At 35.2% G+C, this 27,519-nt stretch overlaps 2 protein-coding genes across 3 annotated transcripts; both read right to left on the bottom strand.

Annotated features, from left to right (window-relative positions):
• Positions 1 to 3,341: 3,341 nt before the first annotated feature.
• LOC110449287 (microtubule-associated proteins 1A/1B light chain 3C-like) lies at positions 3,342 to 12,667 on the bottom strand. Of its 2 annotated transcripts, none has more exons than XM_021496055.1 (4): positions 12,491 to 12,667; positions 7,961 to 8,016; positions 6,411 to 6,517; positions 3,342 to 5,806 (listed from the first exon to the last, which is right to left on the bottom strand). In XM_021496055.1, the coding sequence occupies exons 1-4, from the start codon at positions 12,534 to 12,536 to the stop codon at positions 5,647 to 5,649; spliced, it is 369 nt and encodes a 122-aa protein (XP_021351730.1). In that variant the 5' UTR covers positions 12,537 to 12,667; the 3' UTR covers positions 3,342 to 5,646. The 2 variants fall into 2 exon arrangements, with proteins under 2 accessions (XP_021351730.1, XP_021351731.1); XM_021496056.1 differs by lacking the exon at positions 12,491 to 12,667 and adding an exon at positions 8,185 to 8,236.
• Positions 12,668 to 18,907: 6,240 nt separating this feature from the next.
• LOC110449289 (26S proteasome non-ATPase regulatory subunit 8-like) lies at positions 18,908 to 26,795 on the bottom strand. The gene is made up of 8 exons (XM_021496057.1): positions 26,646 to 26,795; positions 23,604 to 23,676; positions 23,080 to 23,182; positions 22,555 to 22,648; positions 21,970 to 22,068; positions 21,551 to 21,624; positions 20,821 to 20,932; positions 18,908 to 19,779 (listed from the first exon to the last, which is right to left on the bottom strand). Exons 1-8 carry the CDS (start codon positions 26,751 to 26,753, stop codon positions 19,642 to 19,644), a joined length of 801 nt encoding a protein of 266 aa, XP_021351732.1. The 5' UTR covers positions 26,754 to 26,795; the 3' UTR covers positions 18,908 to 19,641.
• Between the last annotated feature and the right edge of the window lie 724 nt (positions 26,796 to 27,519).

Below are 27,519 nucleotides of genomic sequence, written 5' to 3' on the forward strand. Positions count from 1 at the left end.
CAGAAGTTGTTTGACATATTTATCCCTGTGACCTTGAAAGTAGGTCAAGGTCATTTTAATTCTCAAACTTTGTCGGGTTCTATCCTAGAAAGCCACAAGGCCAATTTGAAGATTCTATAACTTTCAGTTTTTCATCAGAAGTCAGGTGAAGTGTTTTGACATATTTGACCCCTGTGACCTTGAAAGTAGGTCAAGATCATTTTAATTCTCACGCTATGTCGGGTTCTATCCTAGAAAGCCACAAGGCCAATTTGAAGATTCTATAACTTTCAGTTTTTCATCAGAAGTGAGGTGAAGTGTTTTGACATATTTGACCCCTGTGACCTTGAAAGTAGGTCAAGGTCATTTTAATTCTCACACTTTGTCGGGTTCTATCCTAGAAAGCCACCAGGCCAATTTGAAGATTCTATAACTTTCAGTTTTTCATCAGAAGTCAGGTGAAGTGTTTTGACATATTTGACCCCTGTGACCTTGAAAGTAGGTCTAGGTCATTTTCGTTTACAAACTTTGTCCGGTTCCTACTAACGAAGCTTTCAGTCAAATATCATGGCTCTATGCTTGTTCATTCTTCAGAAGAAGTTGTTTAAAGGAAAAGATGACGGACGACGAACAGACGCTGCACCATGACATAAGGTCACTTGCCCTTCGGGCAGGTGAGCTAAAAATGAACAAAGTGGACTCAATCTACAAAAATACATTTTAATCATACTAAAATATGTATGACATTAGCACACAGACATTATGTATAGATGATACAAGTATTGATATAGTATATAATGCATTCTCATACACATGGTGTGAATAAATGTTAAATCTATGACAACAGCACAATCAATGAGCATGACCTAGAAATGATGTATAGTATGTATTATTACTTGTTGTGTTTTTGTTCAAATCTAGACTTTATTAAGTCAGACATGCCCTTTAGAAAGATATAAAAATTCAGACATAAGATCATATCAACGGGATAGTTTTGCAGTGTTATGTCAACAGTGTTATATCTGGCTACCCAGCGATACCTTCTCTGGTTATATACAAGGACATGTATCATCAATGAGTGCGGTAAGCATGAAGAAATCACAACAATTATACAAAGCTGATTACTGGAATCTGTAGGTATAGTGCTTCAGCAGTGCCTTAAGCTACCTTACAGTATATATGTGGCACATATCATTTTTGTTTGGGTTATCTCCCTTACCTTTTTTTCTAAATTAGTATCAATTAGGAGGTCCAAATCGAAAACATTAATAAATCAAGTGAAAAATTCAGATTATATCAACAAGATTTGTTTACAGGTTTCGTGGTGATAAAATCTTATAAAATCTATGCTTTTCCATGAACAGCCCTGATATACATTTAAATACAGCACATCACATCTCATAGACTACCATTAACCAGCTTTGTGAAGTAATTCTTGTTAATTTATACCAACTCTTCACATAATTAATTGTGCGTAGTACAAGACAGTAATATCACAATAATGGTCAAACTAGTTCATAAATGGTCCTAGCTCAACTAATATGATGTAAAATTTCGTTAAATTATTGCACTACATAAAATGTTTAGAAAAAAAAGTAATCTGATCTACAAATAACTTTGTTTATATAAAAAAAGTAATAATATTTTTTAATAATTACAATAATATTAAATAAATACAATAGTGTGAAACATCATGCTTATAATGGAAATGATATAACTTATCATACGTTCCTTGTCATTTCAGATTCATTACTTTTACTCTATTACAAAACTATATCCTAGTAAGTCATGTGACACATTAGAACCTGTATCTAATGAACATATCAAATGACATTCATGAAACTCTGATGTAGTAGTTTTACAAATGTACTGGTACTTCTGAAAACCAAAGTTCTGGTCTTGTGTGTAGCAGCAGAAATGTTCCTCAAGTATTATTCAAGGTCATTATGTAGCACTAAATTTAGGACGTATTTTTAGCAGGTTTTTTTGGTTTAATGAAGCACTTAATTTATAAACATTAAGATTTTTTCTGTGATTGCTACATAAAGAGCTTTCTATTCAGTAAATACAAATGTAAATGTACTGTTTAAATGGTGATGGGGGTTGCTATGTAGCACTAAATTAAGAATATATATTTCAATGGTGCTGGGGGTTGCTATGTAGCACTAAATTAAGAATATATAATCCAATGGTGTTGGGGGATTGCTATGGAGCACTAAATTAAGAATATATATTTTAATGGTGTTGGGGGTTGCTATGGAGCACTAAATTAAGAATATATATTTTAATGGTGTTGGGTTGCTATGGAGCACTAAATTAAGAGTATATATTTCAATGGTGTTGGGGGTTGCTATGGAGCACTAAATTAAGAATATATATTTTAATGGTGTTGGGGGTTGCTATAGAGAACTAATCATTTACAATAAATTTAGTACAATATGTGCAGCAGTAAAATTCAATATTTAATTTGTATAAAAAGGTAATACAACTGCCTATACATACAACTGATTTCTCTCCTATATCATACTATAACTACTATCATATATCAGAAACCTTACAGGGACAAGTGACATTTCGACAATTTGTCAGATTTTTGTTTACTTCTCAAAAGGATCTCGAAAGCGAAATAGAGGAAACAAGATTTCAAAGTGACAATAATATTGAAATACAACAGTTTATTACAGTTTTACCAGCGAGATATTGAAAATTATTCACTCTATAAAAGTGCTATTTTTCACTATCATTATTGGTACAACTCATGACTTCTTGACCAACATTTAATGTAAATTTATATCCATGAAAAAATCAAAATGTTAAACAATCTATATAAGTTACGTACAAAACAAAATAAGATCTACAGAAACATCAGGAAATCTAGCTACAATGTACCCAGATGTTCATGGAGTATTATATGTGTAATACATAATACATGTGCTCTACAAACATGTAATACATGTGTTCTACATACATGTAATACATGTGTATGCATGTGTCTACATGTATAAAATTCATGTGTACATATGTATGTGTACGATATAATACATGTGTACATATGTATGTGTACTATATATATATAATACATGTTTACATATGTATGTGTACTATATAATACATGTGTACATATGTATGTGGACTATATAATACATGTGTACTATATAATACACGTGTACATATGTATGTGTACTATATAATACATGTGTATATATGTATGTGTACTATATAATACATGTGTACATATGTATGTGTACTATATAATACATGTGTACATATGTATGTGTACTATATAATACATGTGTACATATGTATGTGTACTATATAATACATGTGTACATATGTATGTGTACTATATAATACATGTGTACATATGTATGTGTACTATATAATACATGTGTACATATGTATGTGTACTATATAATACATGTGTACATATATAACATGGTTGTGACTCATTGATAACAACTGATGTACAATCACACCAAAAGAAAAGGTTTACATATAATTATCACATTATTAGCAGTAGAAATGCTGACCACCAGTATATTAACAGCAGTTCCAAAATCCATCCCACTCACACTCCAGTGACCATCAGTACTGGCCACAGTTGATCATCATGCACCAGTTATACTCCTTGCATTGCAGCAAGTGACCATCGTCACTGGCCAAGCTGGTCATCACATTACACCAAACTGTCACATTCCACCCAAGAAACAGTGGCCAGAGCTGACTATTTCATTACAATCACATTGTCTCTAAAAGACCATCAACAGTGACCAGAGTTGCATTGGTAATCACACTTCATCACACAGTCCTACTCAAGCTTTGTCTTAGTCACCATCAATGCTGGCCAGAGTTGACCATAGCATTTCCATCACAGTCAAATAACATACCAGTGACCATCAATAATGGCAAATGTTGACCATATCATGTCATTATTACTTCACACAGTGTTATTCATTCCTATATTGACCACCACTAGACAATACCAAGGTCTAACTATCACATGTATTATACTCTGGTGCACCTGCTCTGCTAGTTTCATGCAATGAAAAGTATTCCCTACAAAAAGTACAAGGAGAAAAAGCATTATTCAACTGTAAATATGCCCCCTCCTCCTAACCCTTTCACCACTGTAGACTATAATGGACTCATCCATATCAATGTATGGTAGAGTCTACTAAAGTTACATAGGGGTACAAGGGCTAAATTACAGTGGTGTGTGTGACAAAATATTAGCAGGTCAGTGTCCTGAAATTTGTATGAACTCTGGGTCATTGACATTGCATGAACACTCAGCAATGACATTCTGTGTGTCATTTGGAAACTTATTCTGATAAAGTAAAATACTGTTTTCAAATCCATGGTTTTTAATTATAGTAACAAAGATTATGACATAATATAAATATATGTTTCTTTGGACTTTGTTATAAACACAGTTACTGTAGTTAATAACATTCTTTTTCAATTTTTCAATTAACACAAATACATGGTGTTTGGTTGGTTCAAATCTAGTTTACCCTATCTTTGACCTATCAAACTGTAGTGTATAATAGTTGAACGTGTGTATATAGCAGAGTATAATACAATGTAACCATGTTGTATAATTAGACCTTCATATATATATATATACTGTGATGATAATCAGCGACCATAGACATTGACCGGAGGTGACCATTCAGATCTTCCACTTCACAACTGTTGTACAATCTCCTACCTAACTAGTGACCATGCACAATGGCAGGAGTACTAGTATTGACCATTCATACACTCGTCATACACTCTCCCTCAGAACACACAACCTACCTCCTAACGAGTGACAAGTGACCAACAACAATGGTCAGATGACCATTCACACACCTGTCACAAAATGTCCTATCTAGTGACCATTCACACTGGCCAAAGTTTTGATCATTTAGACACTTTGTCATACAATCTCCCTTGTAACAGCTGACCATCAATTTCGGCCGGAATTTACCATTCACACACCTGTCACACAATTGAGTTACCAAAAACATTGGCCAGAAATTGACCATTCACACACCTGTCACACAATTTCCCTTCCTAATAACGAGGCCAAATGAAACATATTTGTTATGTTTTCTCTACCTTAACTATTTTCAATGCCTTCCTTAATGGCTTTTGGGCTGATCTAAAAGGACCTGGTTCTGTCTGAAATAATCTCTCTATAATCTTTAAGTTATTATGCAAAATAAAACAGTTCTGCCCACCTATTAGAATACCTTCCCTAATTTTTGACAGTCAAAAGCAAAAACATGTCAACTGTTTTGTTTGGTCTGATTATCAACTGTGGTCCCAGTTTATCATTCAGACCCCAGAGATGACCTATCCCGCAGACAGTCGTCCGTGACCACATTTGCAGTATTCCTCGACACTGGTCACATGCCAATTTGTTCAATTGTGCACACTGCCAGAGTTCACAGTTCAGCCACAGTCCGGCTGTCGAGGATTAATTTCCTCCAGCCTGATACATTTGGCACAATGCTTCATCCATGAAATTTTCTGCCACATCAATAAATTTTGTTCCTGTTTAACAACCAAACGGTTTGTCCAGTATCAGCAGAGTGGTTGTTGATACTTTATTAACACAGAAATCCTTAAATCGAGTGAATTTATCAAATACATGTCATTTACAAGTTTTACAGTTCTTTATCAACCAAACATTTCTTGTGATGCATATGTCATGTACAAAAATCCGTCCTCATCCTTATCATCTCGGTATACTTCTGCCAGGGTCATAGACATGCTTGATATACTCTTGTTGTTCACAATCAGGTAAAACGCTTGGTTGGAATTCAGAGACATCCTATTCCTACATTGAAAGATAAAGAAACATGTATCATATCATAGAGAGTGCATATGTTTTATCAAGGGGGCTTTTGCTACTTGTTTTCTTTGACAGTTAATGATATTATTGTATTTCATCATTTTCTTTCATGATTTACCTCTAATTGCAGACTGGTTTTGGTAATAGTAATTTTTGAACATGTTATGATTTGTATATATGGTCAGTATTTATGATTCCACTTGCAATTTTTACATTTGATATTCATTCTTTTATCTTATATCTCTTAACATGATGACTTGTAGTACAACATTTTTATTTTTGAATATCCTACACTTCAGTGACCATTACAAAAAGTGTGAAGTTAAACTCAAATATATGTTGATCATCGATCTGTATAGAAAACATCTTGTATTCGGCTATACCAGGTAATGATCTTATTCCTAAACAAAACAGTTGTAAGACATCATGAAACAACAAGATCGAGGCAATTTGTCTAGAAGACCTATATTTCCTGCCTACTATAAGCTGCACTTGATATTTTAGTTTACATTGAACTGGACTCCAAATGTGTCATTTCAGAATTTCAGTTACCAGGTACACAATTTTGTACCCATAGCGATGATCTTACCTGATGATGGTAGCAAACTGTGACATGGTGAGTTCTTGTGGAACTAAGAACTTGGTTTTGTCCAACAGAGGGAGCTGGTTTTCTTTATGGTATTTTTCCACGATCACCTGTGAACACAGCCAAACACTATTTTCACATTTTTCCATATACACTCATACCTGTACACATGTATTTAGGATTTCATAGAGCCATGTCAGATTTGGAATGAGAGAATATTTTTCACTGCACATACTGTGAAATCTGATATTTTCGTGAGCCCCAAATTTTGTGGTTTCCCTAAAAAACACCATTTTGTGGGTACACGAATTTGTGGATTACGAGCACCCACTCGTACAGATCATAGCTTTATCTTAAACTTGTAATAACTTTGTGGACCTAGGAATGGTGGATATGAAAAGCACAGTATACAAAGTAAGAATATAACATGTTGACTGATTAAGATTCATATCCAAGAAAATGAGTTTACTCTCAACTATAATAAACAAGCTTCAGCAAGAAGATTATACTTGCATAAAAACTCACAATTTGTTATTAATAATAATAAATTCTCCTGAATTAGATAGAATGTTATCATCTCAGGAAAAATATTCTCAAAACAAATAATATATTTTAATGGAAAACTAACTTACAAGTCTCTGTACCAAATTTTTATTTTTATTTTTCTGATCTCAACAAAATCATATACAGTAAGATGTAACATCATAATGATATTATAGCATCAGTGTATTGAGACATTGTGATCACACCAAACTGAAATGATCAATAAAAATATCTTATATAGTGGTGGAAATGATGAAATCTATTTAGTTGAGCAATTTGAAGTTCAATTTACATAATTGTACACATGTACAATGTGTATACATGTTATATACCGGTACTGTGGTACATTGCACGTTGGTAATAATATATATGATATTGTGTAAAAAAACTTAAAAACTTCTCAGGCAAACCTAACTTGGGGGTCAATGTCTAACAGCAGCTAAATTTATATATGTACAAGGTGGAAATATAGGACTATTAAGTTCCGTTCTGATGTGCAATGTGCAAAAAGGGTTAAAGCTTATATATGACATTTTCTTTGATTTCCTAAATACGCATATGTTTCCATTTAAAAGACATAGCTTGACATTTGAAGCTACTTTATTTTCCGATTTTCTCATATTCAATTTGTGGGAAGTGTTAAATGCCACCAAATTCTAAATTTGATACATATGGTAAATAGAAAAGTAGAAAAATCATAAGCCTTCTTAAATAAAGTCTATTACACATGTGTTCTGTAGATCTGACATTTCTGTAATTGTTGTATTACCCTGTAAATGTCAATGTATATGAGCAGGCAGTAATTGACCAACATTAGCTAGCTTGTTATACACCGATTATCAACCATATAGAGATTTGACATCAGACTTCCACTGGATAAGGTTTACGTTATACTAACAGATGCTTTAGACATGTACATGAATATGTGACTGTTTACACTATAATCTGACTGGAATTTTTGGGTCTATTCAAATCAATATGTTTAAAACACCAACAAAAATTGTACTTACTGGAACTTTTGTAGGAAACTTGGATCGGATTCCTGCTACTTCATCTTTCCTCACAGCTATAATATGCAAGAAGAATATAAGTCAATTATATTGAATAGTCTAACTTAAGTATAAATCTGCTTCTTACTACCAGTTTCCAAATATATATAAGCCACCTGATTCAGATCCTTGTACCCAATTAACAAGCAATAGAAAAAGTCAAGACAGTGTAGACTAGGCCATACCTGGTCGCTGGGCCATCCTGTATCCCTGTGTTAATTAACCAGTGTGTTTTGGTCTGATAATATGCACAAAACAAATACATATTTTCAGAAGTATTGTTAAGTATCTGTATACATATATAGATAAAGTTTAAAGTGCTTAAAAGTCATACGTTTGTGATGTATCTAACCACAGAGTTAGATTAGACGTCTGTGATCTAACATAGGATGGGAGAGGGCATGCTATATGCTGTACCTCTCGCCATCATTCAATATACCCTCACAATCGGCTGACAAGATAGCAGCCAGGTAAAATGACATAGTTTTAAAATACATGTATTATAAGCTACACATTCACAATGTCACATTGAGTTCTCATAAATAAGTTAGAATCACTAAAGTTCCCCCCCCCCCCCAAAAAAATTTAAGAATACTGCTCCATGTTAGTATACATTAGCAAGTATTTTGATACCAGGGCCATTGGGTTTCTTTTTGTGGATATATAGAGCAGAGACGCATATACTACAGCTTTGGCTTTACATGCCTCTGTATAGAGCAAGTTTATTTTCCATAAAGGGGTCTCAGGTTCCGAGGATTTACCAAAGCCTTGATGTTATCAATATCAGTGTTAAAGGGACATCTGCACTGTGAAGTTTTACCAAAGCCTTGATGTTATCAATATCAGTGTTAAAGGGACATCTGCACTGTGAAGTTTTACCAAAGCCTTGATGTTATCAATATCAGTGTTAAAGGGACATCACTGTGAAGTTTTCATATTTTTTGTCTTTTTTTTTTTAAATACTACATAAACATATCAAGTGACTCTCCTTATGGAAAATAACCATCGTTTTTCCTGAAATCTATTCAAGAAAATGAATAATTTTAAGATAATTATCGTGATTTCTACCTGTCTGACCAACGTTTTATATCAAAATGCATGGCCATGAGAATTGTAAGCCTTGAGCGAATGAAATAGCGCAAGGATTACGTTACGGAATCATTATACTGCAGGTGGGAAGTACGGTACATATGTATTATTCCAGATAGCCGGTATAAAGCTGAAATGGAATCAGCAGAAATGCTGTTTATGTTATGAATAAATATCTAAAAATATTAACCTCGTTAGTATCTTTGTCAAAGTTGGAACCTATTTTGTTATGTTAATGGGCATGTGTCGGAGAGAGTTTACTTTGCGTTTCTATATACACTTCTAGTTTATGCGAAAGGAAAGGATAAATGACTGGTTAGTTTGATTTTACTATGGGGCCCTCCAAGGGATAACTATTAACGTTGTGATGTAGTATTCTGTTCTCTCCTCTGTCAGTACTTGGGGTCAAATGAGATATGTGCGATATTAGATTTACATAATTTATAATATTCCCGGGTTCAGTTAAATGGTATGATTTCATTATATTGCTGAAGTAAACAATTTTTTATTTACATGCAAGATTCAAATATATCAAAATGACAGTTCAGGATGAATAACAGAGGAAGTAGAACCTACTTGTAATTAGGATCACATAAAAAAAATACTTTTTAAATTGTAATGTTTCAACAGTTCACACTTTCACATGATGTTGACTTAGAATGTATGATCATGCAACAACTTTTTTCTATAAATAATTAATTTTCTACTTCAAATAGATTCGGAATACACATTGAAAACGGGGAAAATATCATTTGTCTACGTTGTAAAAATGATGCGTGCTGCCGATAACTATGGCTTCTGTTTCGGACAAAAGGAAGTGATCAAAGAAAAGTTGTCTCCACTTATAAAAGGTCCATTCACAAGTATGATTTAATCTCTGTAAAGTATTGAAAACATAAAATTATCAAGTATCTCAACATGTTCCATATCTGACACATATTCTACATGTACACGAAGTGGTTTTGCCATACAGTTTATTACAGTTGATGGCTAATATGACTTACTAAGTGTTAACGTATGAAGACAGTGAAAGTAGGAAAGAGAGTAAACTTGAATAATTGAATATATATAATGCATGGTCTAGAAAAAAGTGGCCAAAGACAATGAGTTGTAATAAAAACAAGAGGCCCAATGGGCCTGAATCGCTCACTTGGTATTAATCTCGCACTTATAATCTTAAAAGTGGACTAATATACAGCTACAGGCAAAATATCTATGTTAGATTCATTTGAATCTATTAAATGATTTAAACATATGACGCCTGTGACCTTGAAAGTCGAACAAGGACATTAAGTTGAACAGAGTTTATAGCCTTCCGTCCCAGCATACTTCTGGCTAAATATCATTACCCTGGACCTTTTGAATATTCAGAACAAGTCATTTAATGATTTAAACATATTTGATTCCTGTGACCTTGAACAAACTTGGTAGCCCTTCATCCCAGCATCTAACTGGCAAAATATCATAACCCTAGGCCTCTTGGTAATATTAACCCTAGGCCTCTTGGTAATTCAGAAAAAAGTTGTTTAAAAGTTTTAAACATATTTGACCCCTGTGACCTTGAAAATTGGTGAAGGTCATTTGCTTGATCAAACTTGGTAGCCCTTCACCCCAGCATCTAACTGGCAAAATAGCATCAACCAAGCCTTTTGGTTATTGAGAAGTTGTTTAAATGTTTTAAACATATTTGACCTTTGACCTTTGAACTTGGTAGCCCTTCATCCATGCATAACTACAGGCCCAATATCAGTACCCTGGGCCTTTTGGTTACTGAGAAGAAGACGTTTGAAGGTTTTAAACATATTTGACCCCTGTGACCTTGAAAATACATGAAGGTCATTTGTTTGAACAAACTTGGTAGCTAGCTCTTCATCCCAGCATGTTACTGGCCAAATATCATTATCCTAGGCTCCTTGGTTATTCAGAAGACGCCGGATGGACGCCGGACGCCGCAGCACGGCATAAGCTCACTTGGCCCTTCTCTTTTTTATACTTGTCAATGCATATATTTAGACACTTTATGAAAACATATGAAAAAGGATATTCGTCTCGTGTATATTCCTTTTTACAGAAAGGTTTGTCCCAGGGTTGAGGGAAAGTGTTTAGCCCTGTACCCATTTGTACTGGTCACATTCCGGTAATACATATTTCCTGGTGTATATATATATATATATATAAATAATGCAGAGATTTAAATTTTGAATATTGGCATGTATGCAATTAACCTCTGATGATGAATAATTACTGCTAAAGGAATTCAATAAGTTTCAACACAGACTTAGAAATTGTATTCCTTGGTTTCATAGTGTGGTGGAGTTGCAGTTGCCTGACAGCCCTCTCTGACTCTGGGAGCCCCTTTGGAAACTTTGCATCTCGGCAGACCACCTGTGTTTACTGCCTCGTTTCAAACTGCATGTGACACTATTGGCTCTTTTTTTAACAGGGCTTTCCCGAACAATTCAAGTGGTCAAACTGGACATTTGGAACGGACTATGAATGTGGGGAGACTAAGCAAGGTAACATACAAAATGTAAGTGGAAGTGCATACAAAACACATACATTCATTAAAAAAATATGGCTCTTCACGTGATGTCCCTTTAATAGTTATTTATTTGAGTATTGAAAGTACAGTAGCTTAATAACAGGTACAATTTTTAATGATGCATTGTACATACTACATGTGATCATGGACTAAGATAGCTCAGAGAAGTATAATAATGTATTATACGTCTCTGGGTAGCTTAGCTAATCTAATTCCGTGATGTGATGCTCTATCTTTTGTCTGTCTTGGGTCAACAAACACCTGTTACAGGTAGTCCGAGCAGGCGGTCCTGATGTATTACGTGAATGTACAGGTAAGATCGATCCAGTATAATATACGTATTCGTACTCTATCAGTACATCACCTCATTACTCGGGACTGTCACAGCTGAACTGCTGAACACCATACCATCAATAAAACTCATTCTAGGTACTGTACATGTTAAAAATTACATCTACAATGTTGAAGTGTGCTACAAGACAAATCGTGTTTCATTTTAGCAAAACACTCACCATACCTTGTCATTTTGTTTCCAAACTGAAAATCAGATGTGCTCGAAACATTCAATGTAAAAATTGTTATTCGATCAGAAGTGTCTGCTTTGTCATCATGCACGAGTATAAGCTCAGCCGTAAAACACCGACTGCTTGTTTTACTGGTATGGATTTATATAGTGTCAATACATATATATACTGTAGGCTTACAATATAAAATGATTTCCTTATAATAGAGGCAGTATGTACATGTACGCAATTCGCAATGGGTGAACAATCAAATGTAGTTAGTAACTGTTACCAGTTGACTAGTATAGGCCTACTAAACTTGTTGATCTTCCAGTAGGCCTAGCTGCAGTTACTTACCAAAACTTTTTCTCTGTTTAAAAGTCTTTGAGACACTTTCCGGCATATTTGTGTAGATCCCAAATCTTTCAACAAAGTCAAATTTCTACGACTCAACTGTATTGCTCAAATCCACATGTATATTTGACAACTCTCTGTCACTCTCATCGGAAGTTCAACAGCGCACTGAGTAATTTAGTGACGTCACAACTTGAGATTACTTCAATCCGCCACGCTGATTGGGTAAAAGTTTTTATGTCACATGACAAATTGTAAACACTACCACGTGTTTCCTGGGTTGACTGCTCAAGCAGTGACATTGTGTATGTTCGTGTGTCACTGTCAAATCGGCTCACGTAGGAAGCTATTCTTTTCATACCGAATAAAAAATACACAAAACTAGCATGTTTTGTTATGAACAGGTTTAATAGCACAATATCTACGTGTATATTAGATTACATGTAACGGTTATAGCTGCGAACAATTTAGTGGAAATGTTTACCTAGCTGGTAATAATTAAAATACAGGATATGATACGTCTCTGGTACTACTGGCTTTATATGTCTCGGACTCGACTAAAGTTCAGAACCATTTACATTCAGAAAGTACTTATTTTAAAAGCTTCCGTAGTTTCTCACATGGGTGGGGCAACATGATTCTGTTCGTGTCTTAATTAATCATTATACAGTCATCTATAGATGCACGAATACTGTACATATGTACTAGCTGATAAAACGTACCCCCCTCCCCCTCCTCCCCCATATACTTTCACAATGAAAATAAAAAGACATATATGACGTCATTGCATGCATAATCAAAGTAGTTAATTGTTGTGTGATAATCTATAGTCCATAATAAATATGAAACAAATATTAAGTTGTATATGCTAAATATCACATCAATATTTCTGGCAATCTGTATAAGCACGGAATTAGATTTCTAAGTCCATTTGTGCCTAATCCTCTGCTCAAATTTGGGGCAATATATATATGTTTAAATCAAAATCATAAGTTATGCTGTCAGAAAAAGTCCTATATAGCTGTGTGGCTTTTTTCGCCTTTTTTTGCGGGTTTACTGATGAACGAAGCCTTCTTAAAAATGTACGTGAATATTAGTTTACGTCGATGTTTAATTCCTTAATTCTTAATAAAAGAACAATGGGAATAATTTTGAAAATTTACTAACTAAAAAACTAATATAACCACGGAATTAGATTATCTAAGTCTGTGATATAACCTTTTAAACATTTTTAATCACCGGGCGAAGATACCCCTCATTTTTTCAAAGGAGTTAGTTTATTTAATTCGGACTCCTGATCCATAACGCATTTGTATTGCTTATCATTTCTAAGGCGTTATACATTAGATTATTTTTTGTTTTTTGTTTTAATTTGAAGTTTGTTCAACGTCTCCACACTTGCGGTACTTGTACGAGCCATAATTAGCGGTAATAGACAATCCGTCCAACGAAGCCCTCTATCAATATCGCTTTTTAACTAAAACCGAATCCAGGCAAACAAGCTGTCCGATAAAAAAATATTTATTAATCTAAATCTATCGATTTATGCTTTTAAAAACACAAGTACGAAATACCAAAAAATAATATCGTATTTTTAATCTCACCAATACTCTGTTTTTAGAAGGAATGATCACAGCTACAATAGTATAGACTGTGTCACGAGCAAGATAACCACATTACAAGGTAGAAATCCTCACGATACCTTTTATAATTCGACTTTATTTTTAGATCGGGATAAGAGTTGTTTACAGAACACCGACGTTAACTGGAAAAGAGGGTCAATATATACCGTAAATGTTTTCTATGTGAGGACTCTTCCGGACAATAAGTAGTAAAGTGTACAGGTGTAGAAATATGTGTGAGTATATGCCGTTTCGGGTATGCCTTTAAAAGAGAATTCCACTGTCAATCTTGGACCACTGAAACTATCAAAATCAGATAACAATCAATATACAATCACCTCAGTGTGGTCGGTAAACCTAGGTATTGATTGATTTATAGGACAACACAGAACTAAAATACCACTTGATGGGTCGTATGTATACAGTAAAAGCTTTTAATCCATACACCACTAATCTAGTTGTCACACTATCCAGGCACAACTAATCTAGTTGTCTCACAAACCAGGCACAACTAATCTAGTTGTCTCACAAACCAGGCACAACTCATCTAGTTGTCACACTATCCAGGCACAACTAATCTAGTTGTCACACTATCCAGGCACCACTAATCTAGTTGTCTCACTATCCAGGCACCACTAATCTTGTTGTCTCACTATTCAGACACCACTAACCAGTTGTCACACTATCCAGGCACCACTAGTCTGGTTGTCTTACTATTCAGGCACCACTAATCTAGTTGTCTCACTATCCAGGCACAACTAATATAGTTGTCTCACAATCCAAGCACAACTAGTCTAGTTGTCTAACAATCCAGGTACCACTTACACTTTTCTAGTTGTCTCTCTAACCATGCACCACTAATCTAGTTGTCTCACTATTCAGGTACCACTATTCTGGTTGTTTCAATATCCAGGCACCACTAGTCTAGTTGTCTCTCTAACCACGCAGCACTAATCTAGTTGTCTCACTATCCAGGTACCACTAATCTGGTTGTTTCAATATCCAGGCACCACTAGTCTAGTTGTCTCTCTAACCACGCAGCACTAATCTAGTTGTCTCACTATTAGACACCACTAATCTGGTTGTCTCACTATGAGACACCACTAATCTGGTTATCTCACTATTAGACACCACTAATCTAGTTGTCTCACTAACCAGGTACCACTAACACTTTTCTAGTTGTCTCTCTAACTATGTACCACTAATCTAGTTGTCACACTATCCAAGGACAACTAATCTAGTTGTCTCACTAACCAGACACAACTAATCTAGTTGTCTCACAATCCAGGCACAACTAGTCTAGTTGTCTAACAATCCAGGCACCACTAGTCTAGTTGTCTCACTAACCAGGTACCACTAACACTTTTCTAGTTGTATCTCTAACAATGCACCACTAATCTAGTTGTATCACTATTAGACACCATTAATCTGGTTGTCTTACTATCCAGCCACAAGGCAGGCACAACTAATCTAGTTGACACACTATCCAAGGACAACTAATCTAGTTGACACACTATCCAAGGACAACTAATCTAGTTGACACACTATCCAAGGACAACTAATCTAGTTGACACACTATCCAAGGACAACTAATCTAGTTGACACACTATCCAAGGACAACTAATCTAGTTGTCACACTAACCAGGCACAACTCATCTAGTTATCACACTATCCAGGCACAACTCATCTAGTTGTCTCACAATCCAAGCACAACTAGTCTAGTTGTCTCTCTAACCATGCTCCACTAATCTAGTTGCCTCACTATCCAGGCACCACTAAACGAGTTGGCTCACTATTAGACCCCACTAATCTAGTTGTATCACTATTAGACACCCCTAATCTAGTTGTCTAACTATTAGACACCACTAAAGTCTAGTTGTCTCACTATTCAGATGCCACTAATCTGGTTGTCTTATTATCCAGCCACAAGGCAGGCACAACTAATCTAGTTGACACACTATCCAAGGACAACTAATCTAGTTGACACACTATCCAAGGACAACTAATCTAGTTGTCCCACTATTAGACAACACTTATCTGGTTGTCTCACTTTCCAAGCACCACTAATCTGGTTATCTTACTATTAGACAACACTTATCTGGTTGTCGCACTATTCAGTCACCACTCATCTGGTTGTCTCACTATGAGACTGCACTCATCTGGTTGTCTCACCATTCAGTCACCACTCATCTGGTTGTCTCACTTTCCAAGCACCACTAATCTGGTTCTCTCACTATTAAACACCACTAATCTGGTTATCTTACTATTAGACACCACTTATCTAGTTGTCTCACTATAAGATACCACTAATCTGGTTATCTTACTATTAGACACCACTAGTCTAGTTGTCTCTCTAACCACGCAGCACTAATCTAGTTGTCACACTCTCCAAGGACAACTAATCTAGTTGTCCCACTATTAGACACCATTAATCTGGTTGTCTTACTACCCAGCCCCAAGGTATCTAGTTGCCTCACTACCCAGCCACAAGGTATTCCAGGCACCACTAATCGGACAACTAATCTAGTTGACACACTATCCAAGGACAACTAATCTAGTTGTCCCACTATTAGACAACACTTATCTGGTTGTCGCACTATTCAGTCACCACTCATCTGGTTGTCTCACCATTCAGTCACCACTCATCTGGTTGTCTCACCATTCAGTCACCACTCATCTGGTTGTCTCACCATTCAGTCACCACTCATCTGGTTGTCTCACCATTCAGTCACCACTCATCTGGTTGTCTCACCATTCAGTCACCACTCATCTGGTTGTCTCACTATTAAAAACCACTAATCTGGTTTTCTCACTATCCAGGCACAACTAATATAGTTGTCTCACTATTAGACACCACTAATCTGGTTGTCTTACTATCCAGGCGTCACAAGTCTATTAGTCTTACTATCCAGGCGCCACTAATCTGTTTGTCTCAAAATCCAGACACCACTAATCTGGTTTTCTCACTATTCAGGCACAAGGTATCTGGTTGTCTTACCTTCTAGGCGCCACTAATCTGGTTTTCTCACTATCCAGGCGCCATTAATCTGGTTTTCTTACTATCCAGGCGCCACTATTCTGGTTTTCTCACTATCCAGGCCCCACTAATCTGGTTTTCTTACTATCCAGGCCCCACTAATCTGATTTTCTCACTTTCCAGGCCCCACTAATCTGGTTTTCTCGCTATTCAGGCACAAGGTATCTGGTTTCTCTCTTTCCAGCCACAAGGTATCTGGTTGTCTCACTATCCAGCCATAAGGCATCGGATTGTCTCATTAACCAGCCACCAGTAATCTGGTTGTCTTACTATCCAGCCACAAGGTATCTAGTTGTCTCACTATCCAGCCACAAGGTATCGGATTGTCTCATTATCCAGCCACAAGGTATCTGGTTGTCTTACTATCCAGCCACAAGGTATCTAGTTGTTTCACTATCCAGCCATAAGGTATCGGATTGTCTCATTAACCAGCCACCAGTAATCTGGTTGTCTTACTATCCAGCCACAAGGTATCTGGTTGTCTTACTATCCATGCACCAGTAATCTGGTTGTCTTACTATCCATGCACCAGTAATCTGGTGGTCTCACTATCCAGCCACAAGGTATCTGGCTGTCTCATTATCCAGTTGTCTCACCGTGCAATCAGATTTGCAGCCTTCTCACAACCCAGCCACTTTTTCATGGAAACAAGTTAGCTTGATTATTTTGGCTTCACCACATCATACATTGTTGCAAAATTATGTTTGACAACAATGATTTATCTGTATAATAAAATCATTCATCGATGAAAATGTGATGTTTTTCATTGTAATCCACTACCAAAGGATGACTATGAAACTAGTCGTGAGGAATCTCTGGTGACCCACTATCTAGTGAAAATTTCATAATTGTATTTTGCTAATAACATTAACATTTCAAATCTTCAACTTTATTCAAAGAACAAATAAATGTATAGCATTACCTAAATTAATGAGAAAAATAACAGCCTAATCAGGGATCAAGGTAGGTGGAGGTGGCAACACATTCCCCTTAGATATAGACCTTGCACACTAACCGCCCTGTAAAATTTCAATAGAGGAGGGCTGTAAACAAAACATCCACAAGGTTGTTACTTTTCTATAGTATCCCAATTTTTTATTTGCATGAGCTTTATTTTCTAGCCTTCATAAAAACCTGAATCTACTCCATACAAATATATTATACCACTATTACAACCAAATGTTAACAAAAGGTACTTGACTTTCTAAACATAACTAGAAATAAATAAAAGGTATAAAAATTTAGAATCAAAATGTGTATCACCCAATGTTCCATTTCATATGCAGTCTAAGGGAGATAATTCACCCAACTACAGCATGATCGTTTTTTGCATTTTACTGCAGTGTACCGCCTTTGGGTTTGCACATTTTGATTATTATTTTTGGGCATTACAGCAATTGGTATGTAAAATCAATGTACCACACGCGCTTCTGTTTTATAGAAAACATACTTTATCAAATGAAAATAGGAGTTTGTTTGGGATTTCCTGTTCAGGGAGTAATGCTGTATTTGATACTGTCTGTACATTTGTAAACTATATCAATATTTAAACTGAACTTTGCCTGACAATATATGCATATGGATAATCTATTAGCAGATATTACTCACTACCTGCGGTAGACATTATTGAGAATTCACACTTTATTTATTATATATAGTTTATTGAGTTTTTATCTATTCCCCAAATATTGTATCGAATCTGGAGAATTCCAACCCTAAATCATTTTATGTAATGTGTAAACATTTAAAAAAAACACAGATGTAAGGAATACTTTTTAATTGAAAATGATACATCAGTGCAAACCGATGAAAATAATGCACCAAATATTAACCTGTATTAAGCTTTTCTGTGTGTTATAATCATTACTTGGTACAGTATAACAATCCACAAGTTTTTATGTTTTAATCCCAGATGTCATTCGACTGTGAGTGACGTGGAGTTCATTTTGTAATATGTATTTGCATACAACGTAAGATTCACAATATAAATGAATGTCTGCAGATTGCATCTCAGTGCAATTAAATGTGATGACTGCCTAGTACAAGTAGTACAAGTTGTAAACAACTTTCAACATTCTCTCTCTCTTACACACACACAAACATCGATATACACAACGCAAATGTCTAGTCAAGTCATTCCTATTCCTTGGTGTGGGTTCCAGACTTTTAAAGGAGAATGCAATGCATTTTAAAATGCCCTTGTCTCATAAAATTTTATCATTCCACACAGAAATCGGAGTTTGAATAGTCTCCATCAGACTGACAGAAACACTGGTACACTGTAAAATACTCTGTCACCATAGGTATCCATTAGCTGCTCGTTACAGAGATTTTGTTGAGTACTCGCAGGGCAGAAAGCAAGTGCTATGGGCCCTGGTGTTGTAAAGTAGGACTAGGAATCTGCTACCTGCATTAAAGTATGTACCATCACAACACTGTGTTGAACACATTTTAATGATTTTTATAATATTAATATTTCTCCTACAACATGTTCACTATACAATCATTTCTAGTTCTCGTGCATATTCTATCGTCTGTTCTGCAAGCTGCATGGCCGGTATGGATTCATCTGTGTCTTTCTGTTCAAATACAGAAAAGCGGAAGAAGTTGTCTGAGGAGACTGTCCAACCTCTCTGAAAACAGAAAATCATGAGAAATATAGGAGGTAAACGTGATAAAAAGTTAACCAAAATATCCTGATTCCAGTATTCCGTCTTTGCGTATTGCAGAGTTATCTGCTCTTGTGAGCAGGTATTGATTGTTACGTCATTGGTTTGTGAGAGTGACGCCATCAATCTTTGAGAAAACGACGTAATTTTCTCACACAAACCAATGACGTAACAATCAACTGGAAGTACAGAAAACCATGATATATGTCCCTCGTTCCATTTGCTACCTCTCTTACCTTCAACACCCATTTATCCTCCTTAACACTTGATTTATGGTTCCCTCTTTGAACATTTATTCATTGCCTTCCCTCATAATGCTAAAATTTTAGTACAGAACCTAAGAAAAATATGGTAGAGGTATAACAAGGTTTAGATATAATGACATATCGTTAATTTAAAGGTTTTTGTTAACCCCCATTGCTGATAGAATTGGGTCTGTGTATGGCAGTGTAGCATATCTAAGTTTAAAAGTATGCATACAATTGTACTAGCTTAGACCTTGAGTTGTATTACTTACCTAAAATATATTTCTGCTCAAATACTTTTTATTTTTGGTGAGATATACAGAGCATTTTCTACATTCAATTTCAAATAAATTTGCATTCTTAGAAAAGTTGCTGAAAGTTAATGAATTGCAGCAAAAAGTCAGTAAATTCAAAAGGAACTCATAAGATTGAAAAGTAAGCATGGCATACAAACTGAGCAGTTAATATGTCAAGATTAATTAAAGCGGTATCCCCTGGAAAAGTTTATTACCATTTTATAATGAACTAAGAAGAAAACTGAACAAAGTAAGCAGTTAGCTGTAACATCTCCCATGGGAAATAACCCATGTCTTGGTTAGGTTACGTCTCTTGCAACTCTCCAACAAATGGACCTGGCAATAGATCCAGTAATAACTTGTGGCTCTTGGAAAATGAGCCATAAATCACAGGGTATTTGCAAAATCGAGTAGTTCCACGAAGTGTGGAATATACCGTATTAGGTATGTATAGATAAACTCACCTTCACAGCATACTCTCTCATGGGTTTTTGCGACTCAAAAAACAGCATTCTAGCAGCTTCTCCCAAAGCTATCCTCTCATAGGCCTTTTCTATACAACTGGCTATTTCGTTTCTACAAAGCGACAGAAGGCAATGTATGAAAATAACAAATATAGAATATACATGCTGCTAAGAACATATGCATGATGATGAGTAAAAAACATGGACCATAATGTAAAGATCTTGGTTTTAACTCATTCACCCCTGAAATTTCATAATGAACTATTCCAACCTTTGAATTGGAAGAGTTCAAACGTGTCTTCAGGGGTGAATGAGTTAAGGGGAACTTCTGTCAATAAGTACTACAGTATGTTCACCTACACTTAATACAACTAAAATGACTGAAGTGAAGGACTGGTAATTTTAACTTTCATCCCTTTTGCCCTCCATAATGAGGGAATATTTATTGTTACAGCGAATGTGAGTAAACAATATTATATACATATCAATTAAATGTGAAGGTTGAAATTAATACTAGGCTAATATGGATTTTATCATCAAAATGCAAAAGTTTCCTGCTATACATTACATGTATCTACTGACAGATTATCGTGTGATCATATTCGCAAAGTGGTTATTTTCAGAAATTTTCTATCATAAATCAAAATGTTATCAGGTAACCTGGACGCTTTAAGTACAATTCTGATTAGGAGAAAAGTAATCATAATTTATACAAGGAACAGGTGCATACCTGATGGTGTTCAATAAAATGTCTATGAAGAATGTGTAATTTTCTGCTGGTACATTTCCTTTGGCTAAAAATACCTAGAAAAAAATACATTCAATGACATCAATCTCTGTTAAGTTTATATCTGGATAACTGATACTTTGGTATCCACACATTTATATTGTATACAGCTGCTATTTATGCTAGATGTTAGAGATTAATTTTGGTTATTTGATTGTATGGAAGGGACTTCAAAAGAGAAAATATTTTATGGTTGACTTGTATAATATACATTCTGTATTAAAATTGTGCTATGGGTTAAGGAGGCATCCGGGCCAACAAGAGTGATTAATATAAGTTCTTGTTTCATGATTGTTTTAAAATAAACAAAGTTCATACATAAATTGTGTACTATATAAGACCCATTAGACCTAAGAAAGTACCTTATTGTAGCAGCCCTCCATCAGATACTGTTCCATAGACACTGGATGTTTGATATAGATGTTGTTCTGTAGTTCCTTCACCGGTAAAAGCTCAAGCTCCTACAAAACAAACAGTCACAATGTACTAACTATGTACCAGGATGACAAATGTGTTGTAGGTTGATGTTTTGTCATTTGTACAATCAATATCTGGTAGTAACATTTATTCACGATATTGATTTGATTGTAGTTACTTCAAATCAATTAAAAATTTGAAGTCTTCAAGCAAAACCAATTCACTATTAATGCTATAAAATTTTCTGCACCTTTTCTCGGAATCAAAGTTACAGTCATACTTTTTAAAGATCTGTTTTTCATCTTTACTTGATGCTAGGAAACTTAATATAATTACCCTCATTGCAATATTGTCTCTCGAAGTGAAGTGAATGATACATTGTAATTTTTAGCAATTCCTTTTCACAGTAAAGTTACCCTTGCTATATTACCACTCTTTGTTATGACACAGACATTCCACAGCAGGAATGCTTTTAACAATACAATAAGTTTGGAATTAAATCTATGTTTTTAACATTATTATCAACTTACAGTGTGGAATTCTGCCAACCTGTTCTGAGCCAGTAGACAGAGGAGGTTGAGGCCTAGCAACTGGTATTTATAAGTGGACTCTGGCAGGTTGTCCCTGTAATGGGTGACCAGCAGCAGATATTAACGGTCAAACAACTTACTTCTATGTTTTTGTAGACACTTATTTATGGTCACTCAAAATCAATCACAAAATTATTGCTTCCTAGTAATTTTTCATTGATAAGACCTACTGCCAAATTGACAGTAAAAAATACATATACAGTAAATTAACAGGATAAATGTATATTATATATTGTATCCATGTAGTTTTTTTCTAATTTCATTTAATTGTTGATCCGTCAATGCTCATACAAATAAAGCATTTTAAAACTGACGATAAAGTAAACTGTCTAAACCACAACTACTTCATTTACTTTTCAGTGAAGTTGAAAACTGTTTAAATTTTGAATGGCTATCTGTAATATTTTAAAACAAGAAGTTTGCACAGCATCACCACTTAACATGTATAGAGTAATTCAGTCTTACTTGTAGTCCATGTAGTAACATTTAAGTTGTGCCATATATCTTTCAAAAGCAGGTATGTCATGTTTACAGATGGCCCATTGTGCTCCAATCTCTAATATATCACCTGAAAAGAAAAACAGATATCACATCAAACTGATATCATGCATAAACACAATTTATCACCCTAGTAACTGTTATTTGAAAACCTGTACAACAGATACCTTTAACGTTTGGGTACCTGTGTGTTCTGTGTATTTCAGCAGGGTTCGGTCAAGACAATTTTCAGTTTTGTTGTTTAATGACAATTTACCGGTATTGTATTTTAAACTTTTCTAAGCTATACAGGCTGTATATGAAATAATGGCTTGTGGTATTTGATGACAGGATGCATGCATGAATTGTAATAGAAGTACGGGTACTGGCCGTAACTCATTATAGGCTAGAAAAATGAACTGTACCTACACAAGTTTTCATATGGTTCTAAAGAATTATCATATAGAGCCAAATCTATAAGAAAAGTTGTAAAGTGAACACTTCATACATACGTGCAACAAGTAGTTCCTGTTTGGTGGGTGAGGAATCATCTGTAGGGAGGAACATCACACCAGTCAGGGCAACCTGTAGATCAGAAAACAGCAGAATAACTACCTTTGAACAGTTCAATGATAGGGAATGGGCAATAGGTCAGACTCAGATTCAAACCACTGAAACCAGAGACATTCAGAATTAGAACAGAACCTAGGCCTCTACCATCTGATCACGACCTACACCATGTATTGCTTTTTCAACATACACTGTAAGCATTAACTTTTCCTTTTTAATATAAAGTAAATGCTGAACATCTGATCACAATCAACAATTCATTATCCTGACATGATCCTACTTACAATGACTAATACCATTTACAGGTAAAGTTCAACTATTTCCTCAAAGGCTCACCAAGTGAATGAATGTATCATATCGAGGGGGAGGGGGGATTCAACGAGTATTTCTCACACACCTGGCAAGATAATTGACAAAGGACAAGAAAACAATAATACATTAGACTTGGCCACAATTTCTCAAAAATAACAAGAGGCCCATGGGCCTTAACGGTCACCTGATATATTTATACAGAGAGTTGATTTGGTTTTTAACATGAAGAGAAATATTATTCAAAATGACAAAAAAACAATAAAACCACCTTATTCAATATCTAGCATACAGATTTAAGACTAAAAAGTATTTGAAACTAGCACCTCCGATTCTAAACAAGGAAAATGAAGAAATTTGAGCACACTGACTCCTTTGGGCCCCACCCTACAGCCCTTGGGGTAGGGCTGGCTCAAAATTTTCAAAGTATCAAACTGTCAACTCAGGGTTATAATTGTAACCATGTAATATTCAAAGTATCATTTGCCATTATAAACCATGATAAATTTTGCCCCCCTCCTCCTTCCCCAGGGGGTAAACGTGAGACCCTAGGGTCATAAACCTTAAGACCCTTCCATCTATGAAGAGTATTGATTCTACCATATCTGGGTCTTGAGAAGAAGATTTTTGAAATTTCAGTCTTTTCGACCCTTTTTGGCCTCACCCATCAGCCCCTGGGGGTCAGCCAGGGCTGATATGTGCATACCATCAATCTGCTACCCAATACTGATAATGATAACCCAAATTGAATTATTTCCAATGGAAATTTAACAAATGTTAGTCCAAAATGTGATTTCCCTATATAAACTATAGTAAAGTTTCCCCCCTCCCCAGGGGAAAACGTGAGACCTGTGGGGAAAGAAATTCACAATTTTGGTAAAGCACCTTAAGACCCTCCCATCTATGATGTGTATTTGATTCTACCATATCTGGGTCATGAGAAGAAGATTTTTGAAATTTCAGTCAATTCAACCCTTTTTGGCCCCACCCATCAGCCCCAGGGGGTCAGTCAGGGCTGATATGTGCATACCATCAATCTGCTACCCAATACTGATAATGATAACCCAAATTGAATTATTTCCAATGGAAATTTAACAAATGTTAGTCCAAAATGTGATTTTTTCCCCTATATAAACTATAGTAAAGTTTACCCCCTCCCCAGGGGAAAACGTGAGACCTGTGGGTAAAGAAATTCACAATTTTGGTAAAGCACCTTTAATTAAGACCCTTCCATCTATGAAGAGTATTTGATTCTACCATATCTGGGTCTTTAGAAGAAGATTTTTGAAATTTTAGTCAATTTGACCCTTTTTGGCCCCGCTCTTCAATGCCGGGGACCAAACCAGCCACTATTTGTTGACCTTTGGCCATGGAAGGTTTCTGCAAAATTTCATTGAAATTGGTTCAGGGGTTTTGGAGAAGAAGTCAAAAATGTAAATTGTTTACGGACGGACGACGCCAGACAAAAGGCGATCGCAATAGGTCACTTGAGACTTTGTCTCAGGTGACCTAAAAAGCTTAAGTTTAGGTTTTCTTTTTTTCTTGTACTTTCACAGATAAAAAATAGAATCTGATAACTTTACTACTCTTTTCTTTCATAAATATCCTTTTAAAGTCAGGGCTGCATGGGATTTTTTGTGAGCCCCAGATGTTGGGCTAGCAATTACCACTATATGTACACTAGCACTTTTCCAACTGAAATCGCTTTAACAAATATATAAGGACCAAACTATTTTTCAATGAAGCTTTAGTATAATTAGGTTTGAAATTCCCTTGTTTTTCTGAGATGGTCTTGAAAAACAGCAATATACACCCAGGTCTTATCTACGGAGACAAAAAGTCTCTGTAAACAGGGATAAACTGGAACAGATGTACATATGTTAAATGTTGCTGTTAAAACATTTAACAATGTTACAAAAAGTCGCATCTTCCTGCAAGCAGAGTCATCATTGCCATTTTATTCATTCATGTGTAATTATTTTTGAAATATACAGCAGCATATATCTGAAATAGAGCACAGAACATCAAACACTTCAGTATTCTTTGTCGATACACTCAGAATACACTTGACTGAATTTTTTAGAAGGCTTCTGAATAATGCATATGCCACAGTTTACTGAAATATCTTTGTCAAGTAAGCAGAAAAAAAGCATGTCTTCTTCAAATATTTTTTAACACAAACAAACCTTTATAAGTATTATTTAATAATTTTGTGTATGATTTATAATATAAGGATGTTCATTTGAAAGGTAGTCCAACACCCACTACTTACTACAAAGTTTTTAAAAATGCCTGTGAACAATTTCATTGTGCCAATTTGATATAAATGAAAGCCAAATTTGAAAACTGATCTGAAAATAATTCTTATCATGTCTCACATTGTAGAAAGAATAAATATCTTGCTACACTCACTCTTGACAATAATACCTATTTTAATCTACGACAAAGCATCCATTACGTATTAAATCGTTAACATTACCAACTGAGAAATAATCATTATTCTAACGTATTGTGTTGTATTCATTCATTCTAATTTTACTTGGCATCATATAGAAGCACTCGTTAAAAAAGGCTAGTGACAGTGCACATTTGAAAAGCAACAAAGCCGGCATACACTTCCAAACATAAATCCGTCAGATAATTCACTAAATTATATTCAAAGATAAAGCTGAAACCTTCAGTTTAGCCAGCAACTCTCCACAACGGTCTAAGTTTGGGGGCTTCTTGTCCCATTCTCTCTTTAAACTTTGGTACATCATAACAATTTCTTTTAGGGAAGACATGTTGTCTATCGGTCCGAAGGAAATTGCTTAACTATTTCTGATTGGTTAAAATTCCTTGCGACGAAAGTTATACTTCCGGCGCACTTGTGCTTATCGACTATATTTGTCTTTTAAGAGGCGATTTGTATGTATACCGTTGCCAAACTGAATTGCTGAATTGCTGATGTGGCATCGTTGAAAGCTAGTTCAAGCTTGTGGTGATGCATCATTGTTATTTCGTTCACTCGCAACTTACTTGTAACAGTGAGCCCACCCCCACCCCGGCACCACTTCAGCTTTGTTTAATTATTTCTGAAACTAGAAAAATGCATAATACAGAACTTCGTTTTAAAAACCCTGTTAAAAGTGTAAAATTCATGTAGCGAGAGGGTGTCGTGCAGTCGTGTTCCTGTTATCCATGTAGTTATATACCTATATATCTCTTCGTCGACACCGTTGTTATAGCTTGAAGTAGCTGTGATTGATATTTAAGTAGATGTAATAAATAAACTGTTGTAAATAAATTCTAAAATTAATATACAATTTGTTCATGTCTATCTTTTTTAAATTGTAATTTATTCCATGTTTACATGCATAAATAACTTCTTTTTTTCCCTCTCAAGTACTAGTCATGTCTTATTCATTGCTATGGCGTATTTTGCAAATGTACGAGTTACTTCCCTTGAAATTGACTTCTGAATCGCGAAGAAATATTTTTTCGATTTTCTAACAAAATAAACATTTTTTAAGAATGAAACTTTACCACAACCTGTTCATTGCATACACC

Source organism: Mizuhopecten yessoensis, unplaced genomic scaffold (genome assembly GCF_002113885.1).
Source record: "Mizuhopecten yessoensis strain PY_sf001 unplaced genomic scaffold, ASM211388v2 scaffold4553, whole genome shotgun sequence".
NCBI classification, from domain to species: domain Eukaryota; kingdom Metazoa; phylum Mollusca; class Bivalvia; order Pectinida; family Pectinidae; genus Mizuhopecten; species Mizuhopecten yessoensis.